Source organism: Pholcus phalangioides, unplaced genomic scaffold (assembly GCF_987345545.1).
Source record: "Pholcus phalangioides strain wild (caught in Gottingen) unplaced genomic scaffold, Ppha-v1.0 ptg000005l_1, whole genome shotgun sequence".
Classification (NCBI taxonomy): Eukaryota; Metazoa; Arthropoda; class Arachnida; order Araneae; family Pholcidae; genus Pholcus; species Pholcus phalangioides.
The window spans coordinates 2,251,427-2,276,088 of NW_028301598.1; the positions used below are offsets into that span (position 1 = coordinate 2,251,427).

The 24,662-nt window shown below is 36.3% G+C and overlaps 1 protein-coding gene across 2 annotated transcripts in view; it reads left to right on the top strand.

The window, feature by feature from the left end:
* Positions 1–24,662, top strand: part of LOC149085708 (methionine aminopeptidase 1) — a 67,210-nt gene that overhangs the window by 35,931 nt on the left and 6,617 nt on the right. For both annotated transcript variants that reach the window (XM_089232090.1, XM_089232091.1), the window contains 6 exons: positions 127–210; positions 1,449–1,516; positions 3,090–3,160; positions 7,305–7,436; positions 13,261–13,366; positions 22,268–22,305. In XM_089232090.1, coding sequence (XP_089088216.1) covers positions 127–210; positions 1,449–1,516; positions 3,090–3,160; positions 7,305–7,436; positions 13,261–13,366; positions 22,268–22,305 — 499 coding nt within the window. The remainder of the gene's footprint in view (positions 1–126; positions 211–1,448; positions 1,517–3,089; positions 3,161–7,304; positions 7,437–13,260; positions 13,367–22,267; positions 22,306–24,662) is intronic.

Here is a 24,662-nt window from a genome sequence, read left to right on the forward strand (position 1 = left end):
CCATCATGTTGATGATTCTATTTTTATTGAGAAAGAATATCGATTTGTCTGAATTCCGATTTTGAAGCAATTTATTGAATATATTTGATGCAATATAAAAAAATTGTTTTTCTTTCTCTTTCAAAGTTGGCAAGAGAGGTGCTAGATGAAGCAGCTAAAGCGGTTGCTGTGGGCGTAACAACTGATGAGATTGATCGAATTGTGCATGAGGTATACAAGCTTTATTGATGATGCAATAAAATGTTTTCATAGTGCAAGTTTCTTTCACACGTGACACATTTTCAACATGATTCTTTGGTTTTAATTTGATTGCTGAAATTATCAACAAAATTTCTCTAAATAATTTTGATTCCTTCAGAACTGTTTGGGAATTGCATTTAACAACATGAAATAATAGGGCATCACCTTTTTGTGCAATATTTTCGTCCAAGTGTCACCCGTGGCTAGGATTGAACAGTTCCTTCAAAGCATAGAAAAACCACCCGGGAGAAATGGATTTCTTCCGAAGGCCCCTGTTCTCATCAGGCTATGCTCAGGTAGGCCTATGCATTTCTGCTGGATTTTACACAATATTCTACTTGAAAGCTTCATTTCTTCAGATCTGAATTTTTTTCAAAGCTCTGTGGCCCCACTTAACTACTTATTGTGGCTCTCCTTCCACTTGATTTTCTCCCATGGCTTTCTTTAGAATATTCGTGGATCACACAAGGGAGCCATGCAGGCCCATGGTTGAGAACCACAGGCTTATCAGACAATTTTTTTTTATTGTTAGCCAAACTAAAAATTGCTTGTTGCATAAAAAAATTTCACTCGCTGGAACTGAGTTTTTTCAACATAGAAACAGCACATTGCCAATCAGCATAAGTAATTGTCAGTTATTGCCCAATAGTGCTCTGAATTATCCATGATTGCCACAATCAAGGTTAAAATTGCACCAAAAAGATGTCTTCAAAGCTGAAAATGAGTCTGTCCAATTCAGTACAGGATGAATGATTGCTGTACAAATGCAATGCCTGCCGATATTAACTATTGAGAGGCTTTTTTTGTAAATTTAATCTTTCATTTACTCACCAAATGAATAAATTCTGCTTTTGTAGTGATGGTGACTGTCAACAGAGTGAATACTAGTTCACATGATGTAGACCAAATGTCTTGTTTTGCTCCAACCTCTAGACCATAGTTTCCCAACCTTTTTTGTCCCATCGCCCCCCAGCGGAATATAACCCATAGGACCCTATGTTATACCCGTAGCTTCCATCGCCCACGTTGGGAATCACTGCTCTAGACTATGACTGCGCAATGTTTTTTTAGCATTCTTACATCATGTTTATATGATTCATTTAATCACTTAACTGCAATGAAAAAATTTAATTTCATTGTGTTTGAAGTGTAACTGTGTATGCCATCCCAATCAAATAGGGATTTATTATTCATTTTTTACATTTCAGGCATCGCTAGAAAGGGAATGTTACCCGTCTCCACTGAACTACTATAACTTCCCGAAATCGTGCTGCACGTAAGTTTTGATCCTTTTGTCTAACTGATGGCTTTGTGAGTGTTAGCTTAGTGATTTTTTTTTTTTTATTTTTGCTAACTTCACAGTTATTCCTTGTTCACACTTAAGGTACCTTAGTTCTTCCTTTCTGATATTATGCCAATAATATTTCCAGCCATCTGGACCATCCAGATTAAACTTTTTTCATCACCTTAAATGATGTTATACCACTTGGAAGTCCAAGATATTACGCCCAACAAAGTCTTTCCTGTTTATGATGCTCGTTAAGTTTCGGACGAGCAAGCATTATGCGATGTCAGATGTATTTGCAATGCTGAAGAGCATGATGAACTGTAGATTTAGATATATTCATGCCAGAAAAAGATGCTATTTTCCTTAAACTTATGGAAGAGTTAATTCCTTTGCATAGAATCACACTTTTCTGCTGTTTCTTCAACACAGAAGGACAACCTTTAGTCTTTCTGGTGCCATACAGTCTCTTTAGTTTCAAATAAGTGAAAACTACTGCTCTGGATCGGGAAATTGAATTAGCAATCGCTTGAAACGATGACTTATTCTAATGCAATTTGTCAATTTTGTTTCATTCTCTAGCTGTTAAAGACTTTCCTCCACCCATTGTGAAAAACTGGGAATTAAATTCGAAACAAAAAACTACATAGTTGTGATACAATAAAGATTTTTTTCCCCTCCGGTACAGTAGCGAAGACCCTATGCACAAACGCTGCAAAATTTACATGAAGGCACAATAAACCTAGCTGGCCCTATCATTTTTGGATACTCTTTAAGAGAGAATATTCAATAATTTTTTTATCCTTTGAAATTTCAAAAAAAAAAAAAAAATTTCTGAGAAAGATTTAATACAAGCTAGGTATGGGTGTTATATTGCAGCTCTTGTAAGGATAAATTTATGTTCAGAAAAAAACCAAAAAATACAGGTTGCTCTTCGTTTTGGGACGCACCTTATGACTCCTTACAAAAAAATAGCTTGCTGTTCGCACACTAAAAATTGCAGCATTGACATGGAGAGTATGTAAGTCACAAAAATCAAATTTTACGAAACAAGGCAAAGTCTTTGTGTCAAAGCAGTGGTCTGTCCAGACATTTTTGTGTGTTTTTGTGAAAAGGGACCTTAATTTTGTTAAAAATAAGTAATTTTAGTGGGAAGCGGAATCTAGTTAATAACACAAGAAATGAAATGCCAAATTTATGGTTTCATTAATTTGTATTTTGTAAAGGGTCTATTTTTTCCAGATTCAGAATTTTGAGAACTGCAGAAACTAAACTATTTCTTTTAACGACTCCTTTGCTTTACCATGCTATTGATATATGGGTTAGTGCTATCTTACATGTAAAAAAAATAATTTTTGATTTTTTTTTTTTTTTTTTTTTTTTTTTTTTTTGCGGTTATATGCTTCTCCATATCAACACTACAATCATGGTCAGATACCTTTTTGAACATATCTCTTATTATGTATTATACCCATTATAATTTGTCTTTTGTAATTGTATTGCAATATGGCAAAGTATGTGCATAAATCCCTCCTTACTCATTAAGCGTCTTTTCAACTTATAGGTCATTGAACGAAGTTATATGCCATGGTATTCCAGATCTGAGGCCTTTAGAGGATGGAGACTTACTGAATAGTAATTGAACGATAGTAATATTTCACTTCTGATTTAACCCTTTTGCTTATAATTAATTACATGAGCTATTTTAGATTTTTCTTGTGTTATAAAATAACTTTTTTTTTCAATTCTGGCACTGATTACAGATTTAACACATTTCTCATATAAATTGCAGTTGAGACCTATTTATAACAAATACGATATAACAAAGCTTTTTGCATGTCTCTTGGATTCATAGCATATGTTAATATGATTGCTTGCAATGAATAACATTTGCGACCACCACTTTTAAAGAAAAATAACTCAGTTTTTCTTACTAAAATCGTTGTTATTCTTTTTCATGTTCTTTCTGATCCAATCTACAAATGCTGTGTATTGCAGGGGTGGGAACTCTCCGCCAATTGCGCCGCACTGCGCCAAAACTAATATATTGCGCCATCCTGCTCCAATAGCGTATTTTCGCATTTTTCTGCGCCAAATAGCGAATTTTGCTTCAGTATGCCCGGAATTTCGGAAATGACGCCAAAAAATTTTTCTTCCTGCTAGCCACGAAACGTTCCTTTACGAGAAGAGCGTGTTTTATTCCACTATATTTAAACTATTGCCTTAAACTATCGGCCCCTTATCGGGCTTTCCATCGCGAAACCCCGATATTGTCCGTGATCGTGGAACTGAAAGATGGTTTGCAATGCCTTTCAGATTTAAAGTGCAAATTCGAGTGTTTCCGTTTAAAAAAAAAGTCGTCACTGGAAGCAGCAGAAATTCCTGTAGTCGATTGTCATTGTGTTAAATCCCGATGTTTCGTGAAAAAAATTTCATTCCGGGAGTAAAAAGCGCATGTTCGCCGAATTACGAATGTTAGTTTAGAAACTTTGCCGAATAACGAGCGTTAAATCGCCAATCTCGCCAAATAGCGAGTATCAGATCGCCAATCTCGCCAGATAATGAGTGCTGAATCGCCAAACATCGGGTTGATTCTTCCGAAATTCTCTCCCAATTTGCAACAATTTCTTTCCAAGTATAAAAAAATTTAAAACTTATAAAATTTTTTTAGCTCATTTGAAGTGCTGCTGTTCAAGGCAGCAAATAGTGCCCTCAGTAAGCAAAAATCATCATAAATAGACGGGTGCAAAAAATTTTATGACAGCCGCTCTTTCAAAAAAGGTGTCAAAAACCTAAAACACCAAAAACAAAAATCAAGCTGACGAAAAGATGTTTGATAACAAAAAATATTGCAGTTTTATTTCGAAAAGGGTTGAGGGTTAACGAAAATATTCTTGTTAAGTTCACTGCTCCAATTTATAAATATCTGCTCCGAATCCCATATTTTGCTGCTCCAAAACTGCTCCAAATCCTGAATGTTGCTGCTCCAAAGTGCTCCGAAATGGACTTGGTCACTTCCCACCCCTGTGTATTGTAGCAAAAACCTTACTACACAATTATGCTGCTATAATTGATAATTCCCTCTTTTGTCTCTGCAATTGTATGGCCATACAGTAAGCATCGAAATAGCTGTTGTATCACTCACCCTTTCTCTTTTTAGTTTCGAGTCATGGTGCATGCTCTCATGGCTTTCCAAGATTTTGTGTTACTTTATAGACTCTATACAGTAACACAAAATATAACACACTATACTATAGAGTTGGTTCAACTTGGTTTTTTCTCATCTGTCAGTCACTTATCATTTGCACACTCATTTCATTTTCAAAATATTAATGTACTCTTGTTAACTTTTGCTTATTTATTTGATATTGAATGAATGATGTCTACAGCGAAAAATGTAACATCACTGAAACTCCTGTGGAATAGATCTAATTTCCAGTCTATATTTCGTTTATGTCAGCACATGGGTTGTTGCACAAGGCATTAGCTATATTTTGGTTTTGCAAAACTAATCGCAGGTCTCTTGGTGTGTTTCTGAGGTATTGGGAGAACCCTCTTTGCTTTTCTCTTTCTTAAATCATGTTTTACTAGCAGGAAATCTTGTAAAAGAGGTAAGGACCTTCCTCCTCCTATTAGTTAGACTTGGGCATTAGTCATAGTGTGATTGTTATGTAGGGAAAGCAACATTCCTTCACACGTTGTTACAGCACAGGCCACATTTAACATTTTTGTTAGGTCTGGGGACTACCTGACTATACTGCACACATTACCAAAGAGCTTAGCGAGTCGTGGTGAAGATCCTTGATGTAGGATATAACTTTTATGAATGTCGAAGCTCAAAATGTTATGCTTCGCTTCAAAAATGTAATCTATTATTGGGTCGGACCGTTTCCTTTAAGTAAGGTAAATTATTTAATAGAAACAAATGATTAGACAAGGTTTCAGAATCCGACCACAATTTCAAAGATTACTTGTGAAAGAAAGAATTTGTTAATGAAATGGAATTGAACCATTACTATAGAAGAAAATTGACCTCATGAGAACAAATAGCAATTCACAAAGAAAGAATTGCCCTACCACATTTTCATTTTGAAAAACCATTTGAAGAATATTCGAAAGGATCAAGCAGGACATATGATGTCACTAACAACATAAGGCAACAACTATAATGTCAAAACTGAGAATAAAAATACTAAAGTGAAGGAAACAGTCACATCACTCTTGGGACCACATCACTCTTATTCTGAACATGATTTTCGTTAGGACAGAATGTTTGTTTTTCCACCTTGATAATGGCACCCATGAGTGCTGAAACACATGTTGGTGTTTCGTAAATTATTTTTCCTATATTAAATATTCTTCCATAGTTTCAAGCAAAGTTATTGTTTTTGATCGAAACATTTAATGAATAAGAATCATTCTGCGCAGTAGCTAAAATTTTTTATTACAAGTGCAAATTGTAACGATGAATATTGCATTCCTGGATTCATATCGGATCCAAATTGCAAGACAGCAAAATGAAAACAAAAGCTATTTATTTTTTTCTACTATTAACAATTAAATATTTTTAACGTTAATGATTAAGTTCACAGGTGCGCTTGACAATATGAATCATTTTTCCAATCTCGCCCAAAAAAGGTCCAACAGTCCACAGTTCTTGATATAAAGTTAAGCATTTCAGTCCTCTTATTGACGGTGCAAAATCATCAGCTTTCCTCAGAAACCGGTTCGTCAATTATAGGCGCAAAGCTATGCCATAGATGAATCAACCAAGCTTCCTGAATGGTTATCCAATGGCAGTTTCAGCAAACTGTGTCACCTACAAGCATTAGTGCGTTGTCGTAGAGGATCACCCTATATCCAGTCATCTGACGTTCTCAATCACTACGACCCGACATCCTGCCAACTTTGAAATCTGTAACAACTGCCATAGGCATGTCTACTTTGAAATTTGTGACAGCTGCCATAGGCATGTTTACTTTGAAATCTGTAACAACTGCCATAGGCATGTCTACTTTGAAATCTGTAACAACCGCCATAGGCATGTCTACTTTGAAATCTGTAACAACCGGCATAGGCAAAGGACCCTATTGTCCTCAACAAGATCGCCCCACTTGGTCTGCAATAGAGCTCAAAGTAAACATAATTTTTGAAGTACCAGCCAGTAAAAGTACCTCGGCATGATTAATTAGCAAATTCACTTCATATTAGCTTCAATCAGAATGAGCAGATCGCAATCAACTTGAAACAAGTATTTATACTTTAAGGAACCGGTATCTTTCATGGCATAAGCGGATTACCTGTACCTTACGTCTCAGGATACAAAAAAATGTGTCACAGTCGAAATATCAGCAGAATCTACATATTTTAAATTGAAACAGTCGTTACTCCAAAATGACAACAAAACAACCGAGATGACTCTGTCGCAATCGCGATCAAACTTCAGGAAAACAAAGGTAAATATTTATACATATTCTGATAACCCAAACCACCGATCAGATTGAATCAAAGGGGGACTTTTGCGCTGGGGATCTAACGATACGTTACAAAATATGCAAAAGAAAAAAAATATTTCATGTGATATCTCTAAGAAGGAAATAAATCTATGTTTTAAAAAAAACAGACGGGGAAAAAAAATTGGTGGCTGCACACCTCTCCCCTATCCTGTTGGCAAGCATTGCTGCTACAGAGAGGCTTGATCCCAAAGTTGGCATGTATGTTCTTGTTTTCTGATACCAGAAATTCACTGAATTCTAACATTTTTTTTTTTCTATTGCAGTTGATATAACTGTATATCATCGAGGTTTCCATGGAGATCTGAATGAAACCCTTTTTGTCGGAAATGTTGATGAAGCTGGAAAGAAATTGGTCAAAGTAACCTATGAATGTTTAATGAAAGCAATTGAAATTGGTATGTTGTCAACATTGGCTTCTGATGCAATATTTTTTTTTAATGCTTCAAAACTGTGAAAATGGAATTTTGACCTTAAAAATTTATATGCTTTAATAAGTTTATTCTGTAGCTATAACTAAGCAGTTTTATCAATCATAACAATTACTTCGGTAATCTACTTTTGTTTTTTCCACATTTTGTTTGATTCTCTACATAGAGTTCATCTACTAAATACTTGCTAATGTAATAAGAATATCTGCTTGGTTAGGTTGGCAGGTCTGCATTAAGCAAACCAAATTTGATTGGCCATCTTAACAGTCATGTATGTCGTAGAAATCACAACTGTATTCATGAGTTGGAGCCAGGCCCAAGCACATTCTTTGAAACTGCTTAAAATTTTAATGAAAGACAAAATGAAAAATATATACAGGGTGATGTAAATTGTTTAGAAAAAATTAGGGAGGTGATAGTACCCATCAAGACAAACAATATTTAGAATGGGACCTATGGTCTCAACCCACTCAGTCACCCAGACATCAACCTCATACATCTGTTTAGAGAGGAAGAGCCAGAGTAGTCGAGGATAGATATGATTCATGTGAGCTTAAAGAAAAGCTGATAACAGGTAGCAATTGTTGAGTCTTACAAATGACTTTTGAACTGATTCAAACAATGCGGTTCAGCGATTGGATGGACCCAGCGACAAATTGACTCGGTTACCAATGGGAGAGGCCACAAATTAAACCAGATACATGCTTGATACAGTTGGCAATGCTTCCGATTTACTTGGAAGCCTCCCAATTTTTCAGCCGTATTAAAAACATCCTGTCAGAAATTAAATTCTTCCAATTTTTCGTATCTTCATAGAAAAATCCCTACAAGTCCTGAAATTTGGTTTTATTAGAATAGAAAATCCTGAAAGAAAATACTCTTCCAGTTTTACAAGTTCAGGCTGACCCCAGTTTCTCAGAAAAAATATGGGGAATGAGGATTTCAAGTTCAAAAAATCTAATTGTCACCAAATATGATGCCAAAAGCATGCAAAGTGGCCAATTATTGCTAAAAAAACTCAGGACAGCAAAAAATTTGTCCCAGAAAAACAAGATTCATATACGGTTACCCATTGAAATTTTAAAAAAAAATCCCGGGTTTTCCCTTTTATTTGTGTGACGTGTTTTCTTTGATGCAGAATGTGCCATAACATGTTAAAGTACAAATTTTTCAAGTCTGTGAATTGGCACCTATGCAGATACATCATAAAAGTAGTCTATGAAAATCCCAGAAAAGAAGCTGATCAAATTTTATAGATTATCAAGAACTGTTCTTTATTATGTGATTTATAACTAGTGATTTATTTACCTCCATCATTGTTTTTTGATCATCAATTTTTATACTTGTTTACCAGTGATGTGCATAATGGCACCTGCCCATGTATATATGGGCATGTATATATCTTGTTCACACTTAAATAAATTGTTAGATTCCCCAGAGGCACCCGAGTTCTCTGAAACAATGTGCCTACATCACCTAGTGTGACAGAGTTCCTCAGTTTCTATCGTCACTCAGACTATCAGAAAAGTGGGGTGGCCTCCAAGCTAAAAAATCCACTTAACTTCTTGTGGAGGCACATGAAAGCATTGGTGTACGAGACATCAATTGACTCTGCAGAATATCTCTTTGCAAGAATCCTTGGTGCAGCGGACAAGATCAATATGACACCAGGAGTATACAAGAGGGTGTGCCAGTCTTTTATTTGCTGGTGTGAACTGTGCTGTGATACCCTTGGATATTACGAGTATCCGCTTTTAGTCTTACTGATTTGCATGAGATTGTGCAACTTATGATTTTGTTATATCTTTTTTTATTGTTGAAACTTCAATGAGGACAATTTGCTTTAACACTTTCCTGATGCTCTGGGTGGATTACAACCATTTGTTTCATTGTAAATATTGTTCATTTTGATGAATACTATCACCCTCCAATTTTTTCTACAGTCTATGAACACTGTTTAAAGCGATATCCCGAAATTACATGATAGATGGGACCGAAGACAACCAATAAAACAATTCTGTATTTGATTAATATTTAAATGATCTCTACTATCTCAGCAATAATCCTATGATTATGATTGAATTTCAGAAATGTGCATTTTTCACAAAAAATCATGTAACTTCAAAATCTCACAACTCGGTAGCTTAAACCAGATTACTGTATTGTATTTATATTATACTAATAAAGCCTTCATTAATTTAGGACCCTTGTTTGATTTGGGGCCCATTCATTAAGACTGCTCTGGCTATGGGAGTGAAATTCTTAGCACAGGCCAATGAAAGACTGTCTTGCGCTCTTGTTATGTATTAATGCAAGTGAGAATTTTAAAGTGAAGCAAGCTCATGCTCTTTTGTATTATTCTGAATGTACTCTAGCCTTCAATATAAAGTAAGCAAAAATACAACTAATATACTTAAGTTTAGGAGAATAATTTATTCCATGAATGTGCTCATAATTGGAAGCACATCTGTATTGAAACATGTGTATTGAATTATTGAATCAGATTCCCCTATAGGGAGAAATGGAAGCTCAAACAATTTGCTCCACAACCCTTTATTTCAAGCCAGTCATGAATGTTTTCAGAGGTAAAGTGCAGGTCGACTTCTTTGGTTTTTACTTATTTTACACATGAATGCTCAAGTATTTCTGGAATGATACAGAGGAGCAAGAGGTCTCACTTTTGTCCTACTTTCTCGGTTTTGTCTTACTTTTTTACCAAAACGTTATCAACAAAATTCATATAATTGATTTTAATTGAGGAGGGAATCATTGCGATGATGCCAAATAATACAAATGTAGTAGATTGCAATTAATTATTCTGCTAAAGCATAAATTGTATCGTTTTTAAAGTTATTTGGGGAAAGTGTATGTTTACCATTTGGTGGGTTATCAATTTTTCATTTGCTTAGTTTGAGAGTTCAACAAGTAGAGTAGTGATTAAAAACTGCTTGGTTGAAAAAAAAAATAATTTTGTATTTACTACTTCACATGGTCTTGGACAATAACATTCATCATTCAAAATTGTGCACACATTGTGTAAAGGTCAAACAACAGTTTGCCTAACAAAGCAGTTGGTTACATAGGCCTATTATAGGTTTTGTGACTGATGATACCCAATAACATTCAATTGTCTTCTGTAATTTTAGGGCATGCAGAGACATAAACAATGTTTACAATGCTCAGCAAAGAGTTAGAAATGAAAGTGCTTCATTTGCCAAAAACGATTGCACTGATGTTTAATGTTAAATTTTAAAGAAATCCTTTCAAAAAAGGGAGGGACAACACAGTAAAACCATCTGATCCACCTTGGCGTATTCATATCGGACCTTGTAATTTACATATTTGCACTGTGCTTTTGGGAGTGGTCTCAAGAGTGTCATTCTTAAAAACTGGCATGTCTTCATAATTTGCTGTGTGCATTGTTGAAGAGAGTTGTGTGTGTGACAGACTGGACTGTGGAAGATTCCAAAAAAAAAAAAAAAACTTAATATATGTTGTGAGGAGAGACGAGAATTATCTGTGGTTGCTAATACCTTATTTTGGCCAAAAATTGCTTTTGTTACCAAGTGATTTCTGTCATTTTGCTTTGGCTCGAATCAATCTGGCAGGATACTGAAATAGTGCTGTGGAGAGAGAGAGAGAAAAATTGAATTTTTCAAAAAAAAAAAATTCAGGGATTTTTGTTCCATTATGCTATGATTGTATATTTGTTATCTGGAGATGGTACCTTCCCTCGTCCTACTCTTTCTAATTTTTTGAGTGGTAGCCCGGTTTGATACTCATCAAGAAAGGGTGAAACAGTCTTTCATGGACTTGTTATGAACGTCACTCCTGTAGTCAGTGATGTCAAGGAATGGGCTTGTTATGAATGTCACTCCTGTAGTCAGTGATGTCTTAAGGAATGGGCTTGTTATGAATGTCACTCCTGTAGTCAGTGATGTCTTAAGGAATGGGCTTGTTATAAACGTCACTCCTGTAGTCAGTGATGTCTTAAGGAATGGGCTCAAATCAAAGAAGGGCCTTTTAAATTATTCATTAATACACATGTGCATACAATGTTTCTCAGTTGAGTTTTTCATTTAACACTAGAACCGCGGAGTGGGTCAATTTGACCCAAATCAAGCTTTGTTTTCATTTATCTCGAAAACTTAGGCACGGATGTTAAAAAAAATTTGTGACTTTTCATGATATATGAATATGAATTCGAATTTTATTATCTTCACATTTTTCGTGTTTCAAAACTATAAGCACTTATACCTAAAACCACGGTTTGGGCCATTTTGGCCCAACATACTATTCTATAGGAAAGAGGGGTGTCAAATTTTTTTGGAAGTGGTTACCCTTTCTAAAATTATTTGTAAATGAAGATGGTGAAGAATAAAGGTCTTTCAAGGTCAAGGCGCCAATTCATTATCAGAGCAGATTATCTTTTTTTCAATGGAGGAATGGCGTGTAGAGCTAAATATTTTTTTCCTTTGTAAACTTGAATACCTGGAATTCTGACGGGACAAATTTCTAAACCTTGGGGAGTAGCAGCTTCCAACGAATCTGTTTCAGAGCACATAGTGATGCAACTGATCAAGCCATTTGAGAACCAGAGTAGAAATGCCTCAACAAACGCCTTTTTTCACTACACTGAAGCTGGCTCAAATGCTAAAAGCCAAAAAATACTAGCTTAGTAGAGACTGTGAGACAAAATTGAAGAGTAATATTATCTGACGCAATAAAAGATAGTGAAACTACAGTTGTATGGAACAATGATGCCACAGTTGATAAGGTTTTTTGGCCATCATTTGATGAAAATTGTTTTTTTGGGTTCAAAGACCGTCGTCCATTTGAGTTAGTTCTCAACGTTTCCCCAACACTAGTAGTTGGCATCATCAGGAGAATTGATAAAATAGGTCAAAGTCAAGTTTTCCGGAGTCTCTGTTGTATTTACGTACATGAGTGGCTTGACATACACTATTGTTTTGCGATTGGTCAGTTGATTCTATGGTTGGCAACGTATTAAAAATAGTTCTTATGCTGGTAGAAACTGATTGGCCGAGAGATGTGGAGATCAATCAGATAACTTCATTTTATGCTATGTCCAGCAAATGTTGTGGGTGCATATTATGTTTATATTTACTTGTTTAATTGTTTATAATAAACAATTTCTGTTGACAAAACACTGATTTTGGTGCAGACTTGTCATGAATTATACTCTAGTTGGGAAAAGAAACTGTTTTCTTTGGTTGTGGCTTGGAATACTGATGTTGATAGGGTATGTGTCTGTTATTCCTCATGTGCATGTTCTGTGATTTGGGAGCTGTATATAATCATGACCATGCTTCAAAATGACACCAGTCTAGAGTAGCAATAAAGCCCCAGATTGACCGAGCAGTTCAGCTGGTTTGATGTTCCTGTTGCTCTTCTTTAAGAATGCTGTTCAATGGCACCTAAAAAGCCATTAGTAGTTAATCTCACTGCCTTCGCAAATCCTTCTGATCCTGTTTGAAGGGTTCTACTAGTAACCATGATCAGATGCCATTTCCTCCTTAGCACCCCAGACTGATCTCCGAACTCCATTCGTAATTTAATAGCTACATAAATTTAGGCGCCACAAAAAATTTTTATGTGCCAATACCAATTTCTTTTGTCAACCTGGAACCTGGGATTTGTCCAGCCCTGGATTACAAGCACATTGACAGAATGAATTGTGATCGTAAACCAAAGTTCCACTGTATATGTTAATAAAAAATGGTTTGAGTTTATTGTATAGAAAAATGACATTGATTTATGCTTTTTCCAGTAAAACCAGGAGAGAAATACCGTGAAGTAGGAAATGTGATACAAAAATATGTACAGGCTCATGGTTTTTCAGTGGTGAGAAGTTATTGTGGACACGGTATTCATAGGTAATATTTAGTTATTTTATCTTATAGTGAAATGCAGATTCATTTCGGAAATTCCTTTTGATTGCATGTTAGTAGAACAGTCAAATTAATCTAATCTTGTTTTTCTATTGTGAAAAATGTTTTCCTTGTATTAAAATGTTTTGCAGTGTTTTAGATCAATAACAGGCATTACAGGCCCATCATTTGGGGGGTCGGGGCCGTTGCGCCCCCACCCCCGGCTTTTTAAAATACATTAAAAATGATATTTATATATATATAATTATAAATACATTGAGTATACATGTTCTTTGCCCCCTCCCCCCTCCTCCCCCCCCCCCCCTGGAAAAAGTTGAAATGACGGCCCTGAGGCATTACAATTTTTAGATTGTACTTATAAAAATATTTATTCATTGCCAGTTCTATCTTTATAAGGTAGGTGGCAGCACATGAACACGTGTTTGCACAACGTAAATAACTACAGTAGAGCATTGATTATCCAAACACATTGGGACCAATGAAGTGAAAAGTTCGAAACTACTTTTTTTTTTTATAACGCAAAGGAATAAATAGAAATTCCACAACAAAAACCTTAAAATAATAAAATTTAATAGACTTATTCTGAAAAGTAAATGAAAAAAAGGCAGTGTATCACAAAAGAAAAAATAAAATGGTAAAACACATACGTGCATGATGAATAACGCCGTCAAAACATTAAAAAAATTAATCCAACTTTAATTGCTTCAACTTTCTTATGCAACATTTTGTAGCCTCGTCCCATAATAGTTTCAACATTAACAGTTGAAGTGGGTCAGCGTTAGACCGCGATTCTAACCACACGAGACATTTTGTGAACACTGTTCTGCCTCACTGTGCATTATTACATCTGCCGTTGGTTCATCTTCATCACTTTCACAGTCATCCTGATCAACTTGATCGTTCACTTTCGTAATTATTTCTCCGTCATCCAAAAAGTAATATCCCGGATTGTTACTGTAAATTTTTCACCACTGAGACACATCCTCTTCATCACAGGACTGGAATACAGGGCATTCCTGAAGCATATCTAAGCAATCTTTTGAATCTGGAAGATTTTTATCATCTTCAGTGGTTGCTTTAAAACTATGAAAGTATGGGCATAGCTTTACAAACTAGGAAAGATACGCCTACAAAACCGTGATAAGAATTGTTTTGTTGTCGGGAAGACCCTCGTCTCCCTTCTATTAAGACACACCCACAGGATTAAAATGAATTTCATAGACAGAAAAATAGATGGCAGTTAAATCTGCTCTTATTTATCTTTCCTTGTTAGAGAAACATGGGTTTGTGTTTGTTTTGTTGGCATCAAGAGAGACAGAGCACCAACGCTCTAATTGGGCATTTGGGCACACGGAGAAGATATAAAAAGTTATTTTTTATTTATTTTAATAACTATACAACCCCTTGCAACATTAATTACATATCTGAGTACTACATGTTATTTGGATATTTTTTTTTAACTGGAAGTATGCCTCTTACCTGGGATCAACGATTCGCCAGTAAAATGCCATACGCCCTGTTATTCATGCACCCTGTATATAAACTGAAGAGCCAAAAAAACTGGTACATGCATACGTATGCAAATAAAAAGATATGGAACCAATCAGAGTACGGCACTGCGGTCAGCAACACCTATATAACACAACAAGTGTCTGGCATAGTTGTTTAGATCGGTTACTGCTGCTACAATGACAGGTTATCGAGATTTAAGTGAGTTTGAACGTGGTGTTATAGTCGAGGCACGAGAGATGGGACATAGCATCTGCGAGGTAGCGATGAAATTTGGATTTTCACGTACGACCATTTCACGAGTGTACTGTGAATATCGGGAATCCGGTGAAAAATTAAATCTACGACATCGCTGCGGCCAGAAAAAGATCGTGCAACAACGGGACCAACGACGACTGACGAGAATCGTTAAACATGACAGACGTGCAACCCTTCCGCAAATTGCTGCAGATTTCAATGCTGGGCCATCAACAAGTGTCAGCGTGCGAACCATTCAACGAAACATCATCGATATGGGCTTTCGGAGCCGAAGGCCCACTCGTATACCCTTGATGACTGCATGACACAAAGCTTTACGCCTCGCCTGGGCCCGACAACACCCACATTGGACTGTTGAGGACTGGAAACACGTTGCCTGGTCTGACGAGTCTCGGTTCCAATTGCTTCTAGCTGATGGACATGTACGGGTATGGAGACAACCTCATGATTCCATGGATCCTACATGTCAATAGGGGACTGTTCAAGCTGATGGAGGCTCTGTGATGGTATGGGGCGTGTGCAGTTGGCGTGATATGGGACCCCTGATACGTCTAGATACGACTCTGACAGGTACGTAGGCATCCTGTCTGATCACCTGCACCCATTCATGTCCATTGTGCATTCCGACGGACTTGGACAATTTCAGCAGGACAATGCGACACCCCACACGTCCAGAATTGCTACAAAGTGGCTCCAGGAACACTCTTCTGACTTTAGACACTTCCGCTGGCCACCAAAATCCCCAGACATGAACATATCTGGGATGCCTTGCAACGTACTGTTCAGAAGAGATCTCCACCCCCTCTTACTCCTACGCATTTATGGACAGCCCTGCAGGATTCATGGTGTCAATTACTTCCAGCACTACTTCAGACAGTCTAGTCCATGCCACGTCGTGTTGCGGCTCTTCTGCTGGCTCGCGGGGGCCCTACACGATATTAGGCAGGTGTACCAGTTTTTTTGGCTCTTCAGTGTAGTTATAAATGACTGACAAGAAAACATACTGTACCCGGATCCGCCATTGTTTACATCGATAGCTCACAGGTACGGTATGTACAATTGTTTGGAAGTGAATTATTGTACAATAGAACAAAGGTCGGAGATGAAAGGATTCGATTTACAAGAAAATACTAACTGTTGAGCATCATAGGCTATAGAAAACTGAAAATGAGTTAGGTTGAAAGGGTATTTGGTTGACTGAGTTGTTCAGATAATCAATGTTCAACTGTACTCAGTTAGGTTTTACACACTAATTAATTTTGATGCAGCCACATCTTCTGAGATAAAATGGTAGTAAATTGTCCCTGTTGCAATAGAACTAGGGCTGTGTATGGTTTTTAAGTTCCCCTGCATGCCATAAAAATCAGGAGATGCCATCTTTTTAGCTCTGTTTGCATGTGCAATATTCTGAGTGCTGGCACTCGTTTGATGGCTTTTTCCCCTCGTATAAAAAGAAATAGGGTAGCAGGAATTGCCCCCCCCCCCCATCTTTTTTGGGAATGCTTGAGGGGTATTACCTCCTTTCCCATAATCCTTTATGCTGTGAATTGAACTGGCCAACCTATGTGATTTCTGACAACTCTTGTAAAGTGGGGTTAAAGTGCCTGTCCATGTAAACAGATTTTGGTGAAAACCTTTGAAGCCAGATTTAAACCCTCTTTTTCCATTTCTCGTATAAATGGGACTTTTTAATGTTGGAGTATGATCCATTTCGAGCATGCTGCGAAAAGTGAGGTTCAATAAATATCACATGATACATTCAGAAAACTGATATCAATTTTCATTTACCGGCAAAATTAAGATTTGAATCGATTTTCCTCAATTTTTTTTTCTGTTATTTCTTCTTCTGATCCTTTTAGTTTAAATATCGACCATAAAACTCATGAAATTTTTCTCGTATTTTTTCTAATTAATAATACTGATGTTCCCAATTGGGAACATTGGCTGTTACAAGGTTAAGTACTGAATAAATATGCGAATCAGAATAAAATAATGGTTTTCACAATATAGTGAATGTTTTTTGTCCACAAAGCATCAAGTAAGAGCATAAGTGTATCAAAATATGTTATTTGCAAATAACAGATATTTTGATACTTATGTTTTTTTATTATAATTCGGTATGTTCTTGGAAACTTTGTGTAAAAAATTGCAGGTAATTTTTTTTTATTAATTTATAGATGGAATTGTTCAACTATGCATAAGTGCATGGCATAACTGATGATAAACTTTGAGGGAGAGATCAAATGAACCTTGCTAACTTGACATCTGCTTAAGTCAGCATACTCAGATACTTTTGGGGTGTCAAGTTATCAGGGTTCTACTGTATCTGTATTTCACATTATTTATTCAATATTGCGTGGCCGAGGCCCATACAAGGGAATGCAGTGGTGACGTTAGAAGAGACGGTGGAAATTACAAAAGAAATCGGAAGCTGTTGTACAATCAAATATGTTTGGTGGGAGGTTGTTCCAATCAGTTATTGTTCGAGGAAAGAAACTGAATTTGAAACAATCTGGATGTAAAAATGTGTTTCAATTTATGGAAATGGTTAATTCTATTGGGAAAAGTATGAAGCTGGAGTTAAAAACTTGGAAGTGTCAATATGAAAAAAGCTGAAGGATTTTGAAGAGGAAAGTTAATCAAGAGATATGCAGGGGTGCAAGATATGCGTGAATTGTTCCAAACTGCATGGTGTACCAAGGCACCGAATCCCTGCACATTTGCGCCAATGCTTGTTTGTGGTTTGCAGAGGTACCGCTAATGCACTGTAGTGCATCAAATACCCGGAATTTAGAAAAAATAAGCGTGAAAAGTTTGTTCATGGGATGCGTTCCTTCCGAGAAAAGAAAAAAGATATGAAGTGGATAACTTCAATTTTTTTCACTTCTCACCATCTACCACAATCGTGTTATCTCTCGTGACCTTGGAAAGTGATTCTACTATCTTGGAATACAAAGTCCTGTACTGTTATTAGTATAACCTGAGAGCTATTAGACCCTGAATGAATATGTCGAATTTTCCGATTTTGAAGAGTTTTTTCTCCTGCGGGTTATATACTGAAAATAATGGTAAGTTCGCGGGTACCAACCTTCATTCAAAGACAGCATATCTACGATGTAAATTTGCTCTATTTCTCACAAGGCTGCACACGCGTCTTTGCGAAGAATGGAAAAGGGGGATTGGTTTATTCCTTTACATTTCCAACATTTTTCGGAGATCGTTGAGAAAAATGGACAGATCTGTAAAAGCTCTAGCTGAACTATTCATAGTTTTGTCATCTAGCCACTATGTGGTCGTGTGGTTATTGTCGGCGGTTGCCGATCATGAAAATTTCATATCGCAAAAATCTGGATTTGGCAAACACACACAGGAGCGGCTTGAGGAAAAAAATCTCTACCCATGCAGAAACTATTTTTGGCACTACTGACCACGGTTTTTTTGGTCAACAAAGCTTTTTTCACCCTTTCAACTTCATTTGGCACCCCTCCTATAGCGGCACCCATTTGGCCGCACTGTCCACCCCTGCATTGGTGGGGGAAGGAGCATGCTCTTAACAATAGTCAAAGAAGAAGTGTACTAGGAGCATGCTCATTTTACATAACTTCTGTGAGATACCTATTATATGTAAATGTTCTACCTTTCCAAAACATGTTGGAGAGAATGAAATGTTTGCACCCTCTTCTTTTCCACTCTCCCTCTTGTGCATTGCTGTTATGTTGCTTAATATTGTATCGCCAACAGAACTATCAATTATGTGTGATGAATGGGTTGCACTACAATGTAAAGAATTACAAGAAGTGAAATCAGTTCAGAGAATAGATATTGGGCAGACATATTCAAACTTTGTAACCTTGAAAGCAGCCCAAAATTCAAAATTTTGCCAGTTTTTGGTGAAGGCTTTTTTTTTATCTTTAGCACGTGGTAACGCAGACAGTGAAAGAGAGTTTAGTGTTAACAAAAGTCTGTTTGAACTGTGAAAGATCTGTACATCCAATGCTTTAATGGAATAAGACACACAAAATCTCATGTTCAAGGGCATGGAAAATTTAAAAAAATTGTCTTTAAGATGCTGAACTTCTGAAAGCGACTCATGATTCGTATAGAAAATATTTTAAGACTTCAGGCTGAAGAAAACAGCAGAATTTTTTTTAATCTATTTTTTTACATGCTGTTATGTTGAGAAATTGTTTAAGTAAATAAGGGGTATTTTTTTTTCTTGTTTTTTTTTTCACATTTAACTTTTAAATTTAATCATTTCTTTAAATTCTGGGAGAAGCTAACTTTTTTTCACGGACACCCTTATTATATTCTGCATGCATTTTGTTTGGTATATCAGGATGAATACGATTTTGGTGTTCAAGCAGCAGAAATTCTTGCTGCCTAGGTTTTCAGCATGCATGGTGTTTAATTTGAAAAGAGTAATAATTTTTATTTGTCATTTCAGTAATGCATGTTTTAGTAGTGACAGATAAGATACTTCAGAAAAAATTTAAATGGACTTTGATTCTCGAAGGAAATTTATTTAGAATTATTTGTTCCAACCATTTTTGGCAAAACTTTCGGCATTTCACAGAAAAATTACTTCTTATATGGTAGATATTGTTAGTTTTTAGTGCTGCTCCAAAATGGATGAGGGGTGCTTGCACCCCTGGATATGTCTACAGGTGAAAAGTGGTTGGATATTGAATTGACACTTGAGTTCAGTAATGGAGACGGAGGATGACCAACAGTTTAAAATGAAGCAGGCAGATTTATTTTGAATAGATTCTAATTTGTCAATGTTTGAGATAGTATGGGGGTCCCAGATTTCACAGGCATATGAGAGTACAGGAAGGATGTAGGTTTGGAAGCAGAGATGTCTGTGACAGGTGGAGTTTTGAAGGTTTCAACGAAGAAAAATAGAGTTTTTGAAGACTCTTATGAAAGACATAATGAACTTAGAGGTTCCAATGGAGGTCAGCAGAAATAATTACACCTAGATATTTATAATAGGAAACCTTGTTGATTAGAGAATTATTTATCGAGTAAGAAGAATCGAGGGGAAGTCTTTTGCGAGTAAGTTTCATAAAAACTGTTTTAGAAGAGTTAAGGAGTAATTGTCAGGACGAGCACCAGTCCAAATAGCAGTTGCATATTGAGTTGGCGCTTGAGCTCAGTGACGGAGGCAGAGGATGACCAACAGTTAAGAATGAAGCGAGCGGATTTATTTTGAATAGATTCTGATTTGTCTATATTGGAGAGAGTATAGGGGTCCCAGATTTCACAGGCGTATGAGAGTAGAGGAAGGATGTAGGTTTGGAAGCAGAGATGTGTCTGAGGTGACGGGTGGAGTTTTTGAGGTTCCGACAAAGAGTTTTTGGAGGCACTTATGAAAGAGGTAATCAGCATGGAGATTCCAACGGAGGTCAGCAGAAATAATTACACCCAGATATTTATAATTAGAAATTTCAGTGATCATGGAGTTATTGATAGTGTAAGAAGAAACGAGGGGAAGTCTTTTGCGAGTAATTCTCATAAAAACTGTTTTAGAAGAGTTAAGGGGTAATTGTCAGGACGAGCACCATTCCAAATAATGTTTAGGTTGTTTTGGAGAGATGCGTGGTAAGATTTGTTCTACACTGTTTGGTAGATGATGCACGATCATTTATTTAAATCGAAAATAATAATGACGAGTGGACCGAACCTTGAGGCATGCCAGACTTAAACTGGAAAAATGGGGAGTTCTGGCCTTTGAAGGAGACAGACTGACTGCAGTTGGTAAGGAAGGCTTCCACTAATTTAAGCAGTTGAACACATAAGCCAAGGTTTTGGAGTTTAAGTAGAAGTTTGTTGTGGGGCACTCTGTCAAAAGTTATAGAGAAATCCAAGAGAATTCAATTCCAAAAATTCTGAAATCCAATCATTTGAATGTTTTTGTTGATACCGCTTGATAAATCATGTATGAAAAGAGCTAATTGGGTAGTTACTAATAAAGATGATTGAAGCCATGTTGATTAGAGAAAAAGAAGTTTATTAAATCAAGGTGTAAGCGGATTTTCTTGTCAACTATGTGCTCAAAAAGCTTGCAGCAAGTAGAGGTGATAGCTACTGGTCTGAAATTAAGGGGATTTGAAAGAGAACCTGTGTGAGGTATATATTATATATGAATTCGGATAATTTTATTAATTTTCTAGTCAGGTGGGAAGATTTACGAGTTTAATGAGATGTTAAAAGATAATTAGAAATTTTATCGCAAAATTTGAGAATGATTTGGGATCCCATCGGGGCCAGTGGAGTGGAGTTTCAGTTTTTTTAAAAGGTTCAGAAGGCCTGCTTTAGAGAAGACAGGACTAGTGTTGAATAATGAATCGGAAAAGGAGTACTGAGATGGAGTGGGGTCAGAGGAAAAAATTGTGGAAAAAGCCCGATTAAATTCTGTGGCGATATCATATTCCTTATTTGTTATTAGCATCTTTTTCTCAGCCACCTCATTTGGCATTTTGCCTGTTGTTGTGTTGTATTTATGTTTGGGGCATTCATAAGTGCAACATTCTTGTATTTATTGATCACCTTTCTCCTGTCATTAGGTAACCAAAGGGAAAGTTTGATCATAAGTTAGGGAGGGCGATGAAAATATAAAAATAAATCATTTCTCTTGGTTGCAACATCAAGCTGCAGTAATTTTTCATCTGAAGACTTTGTTTTGAGAATGAAACTCCTGCTCTCTTGCAAAACAGAGACAAATTAGAAATCTGTTGTTGCCCATAAAATTTAGGGGGGGGGGGAAGGAACACAAAAAATGCTATTGGAAAAAAAATTATTCAGTATGAACAGTGCTTGTCCAAGTTGAAAAACTTCCAAAGTATGTAGAAAATGTTGTGAATGTCAAGCATAAATATCAAATTAAGAGCTGAAGTAGGCAAATCCAACATGGCATTTTGCCTGTCTCTTAACATGGTTAAACTTAAATGCATTTTTTTCACCATTAATTTTGAACAGATTTAACTGCTGACTACATTTTATTTATCAAAAGGCAAAAAAAGCATCATTCAGGATTTTTCAGTTAAAATTAATTTTTTTAATTCTTTTTTTTCAATTTTGTGAGAATGACCCATATGTATTTTTTCTCATTCTGCATAGGCTATTTCATACAGCTCCGAGTGTTCCGCATTACGCAAGTATGTTACCACCATAGTTTTACATATTTTACATTCAGTGTCACTTACATTTGTCATTTGCTATGTTTGCCTTTTTTTCTTTTTTTTTTTGAAGTTGTCCTCAACATGGCTTGTATGTTTTCTATTATATCTCCCACTTTCAAAACAGATTCTTTTATCTCCGAAGTTTTTTTCGCCCATAATTGTCTAAAATCCCCAGAAAAAAAAAAATAGTTCCAGAATTGCAGCAGTTTCAAAATCTCTAAAAAAATTGTTATACAGATTTATCTTAGTAAAGGATATCATTGTATCAAGGGAAGTTTTAGACTGTAGAGAATTTAAATTGGACCTGCAAAAATATATTGTAGGCCAGAGATTCTTAGCCTTTTATGTTCCACAGACCCTTTGTCCCTGTAACGTAAAGATAATGGACCACTTCATAAAATACTAGCTATAATACTCTGTGGTGTCCAGGTTTTCCTCAATGAGGCTTTTTGGATCACGTGATATCTCCCTCTTTCTTTGAGGGACATAAAAACCCTGCCTAAGTTTACCAAGACTCATGAAATAAACAAATCTAGATTTAAAAAAACTTAGAAATGAATATATGGGGTGTTTCGAAAAGAATCATCCGATTTAATAAAATCATAACTATTCAGCTTTTAATCCGTTTTGATCGAATACTGTATAGGTAGAAAGAGGGAAATTCCAGGTTTCACGCAGTTGCCACAGGCGCTAATGCTCTTCCTTCGGCTGCCACTTCAGTGTTTGGCAAGATTGCCTTTTCCCACAGTTAGAAACTGATTCGGATGATTTCATTTTCCAGTAGGACAGGACACCACATTGGAGTTTGGACGTTCGAGAATTTTCGATCAATCGCATTCCTAAATGATGGATCGGCTGTATGGGACCTGAGGATGCAGTTAAACATCACTGTCCTGCAAGATCGCTCGACCCTCAGTGTGCGATTTCTTTGTGGGTGATTTATAAAACACTGCGTTTATGTGCCTCCCCTTCCAGCTACGTTAGCCTTAGGTGCCCGAGTGGCATGATGGTAAGATGCTCGTCTACCACAGGTGAAGGTTGATGTCGCGGTCCTGGGTTTGAACCCAAGGGAGGATATGGACGAGATATTTTCCCTAACGAATTCGGGGTGACCACTGATACACAGCGCCTTCATTTCCAACTCATCTCATTAATGGCAGTAAATTGCAATATCGCGATATGGCCAGAGTTGGTGAAGTAGCTATGTTATCCGAACTAGAGATATGCATAACAGCAGCGGAGTGGATGCAAACATGGGCGCAAAAGTTTGGGACAAATTTGACTATTGTATAGACATATGCCATGCATCCCAAGATGGACATATTGAGCACCATTAATTTGGTTTGTAAAAAACTTTGATTAGCCATGTAATATAAAATTAATCTTAAGTGTCATGTTCAATATTTTTCGTAATACACGCATTTCAAATCAGGTGATTCTTTTTGAAACACCCTGTACATTTTTCCGCTTTTTTAAGGGGTGCTAGGTATTTCAATTCCCCCTCCTCCTTGAACTTCAAGTTATCCATCTCTGCCTGTTTCTGCTTCAAAAAATGCTTAATTAAAGCTGTGGAATTTTTTCGATGTACTTTTTACGGGCAAATAATTAATTTTAAAGCAACCTAAACTATATGAATTTATGAAGTTCAATATTAAAAGACGATACAGAGAACTTAATTTTCATGCTTGAGAAGATATAAATAAAAATTTGAAATCAATGTTATTGCATGAATATCCAACTCAAAAGTAGATCCGACTAATTACTTCATATTTAATCTCCTGGGCATTTGCCTTGCTCTGATGAAATTTTAAAATAGCCTATCGTTCAAGTCGGGTCCCATTTTGTATATAGCCTATGCAAAATTTGGCAACGATCGACCTAAAATTGTAGATTTGTATAGAGAACACGCACAAAATCAATTTTATATATATAGATTTAATGTATAACAATATAAAAAACAATGAGTTAATTGTATTCCTGTCAAAGCTCCCTGACCCTCTGAAATCTCTCCAAGGACTCCTCCCCAGGTCAAAAATTCCTGTTATAGAAGGATTTATTGTTATATCAAGTGTATTAATTTTTAAGAAAATCGCTAATCCTTGTGCTTTTAACCTAGCATTTACAGGTATCCCTTGCTTTATGCTATCTTGCTATACAAGATACAACCTACATTACAACCTGTGAAATTTAGTCTAGAGGTTGATGTTGAAAATGAGTTTGCAAATTAAAGACATGCCATAGTAAAAAGGACAAAATCTGTTGGATTTCATGATTTAGGTGGGACAAACTTTCAAATCCCAATTCACCGGATCCAGGGCTGGATAAATCCGTCA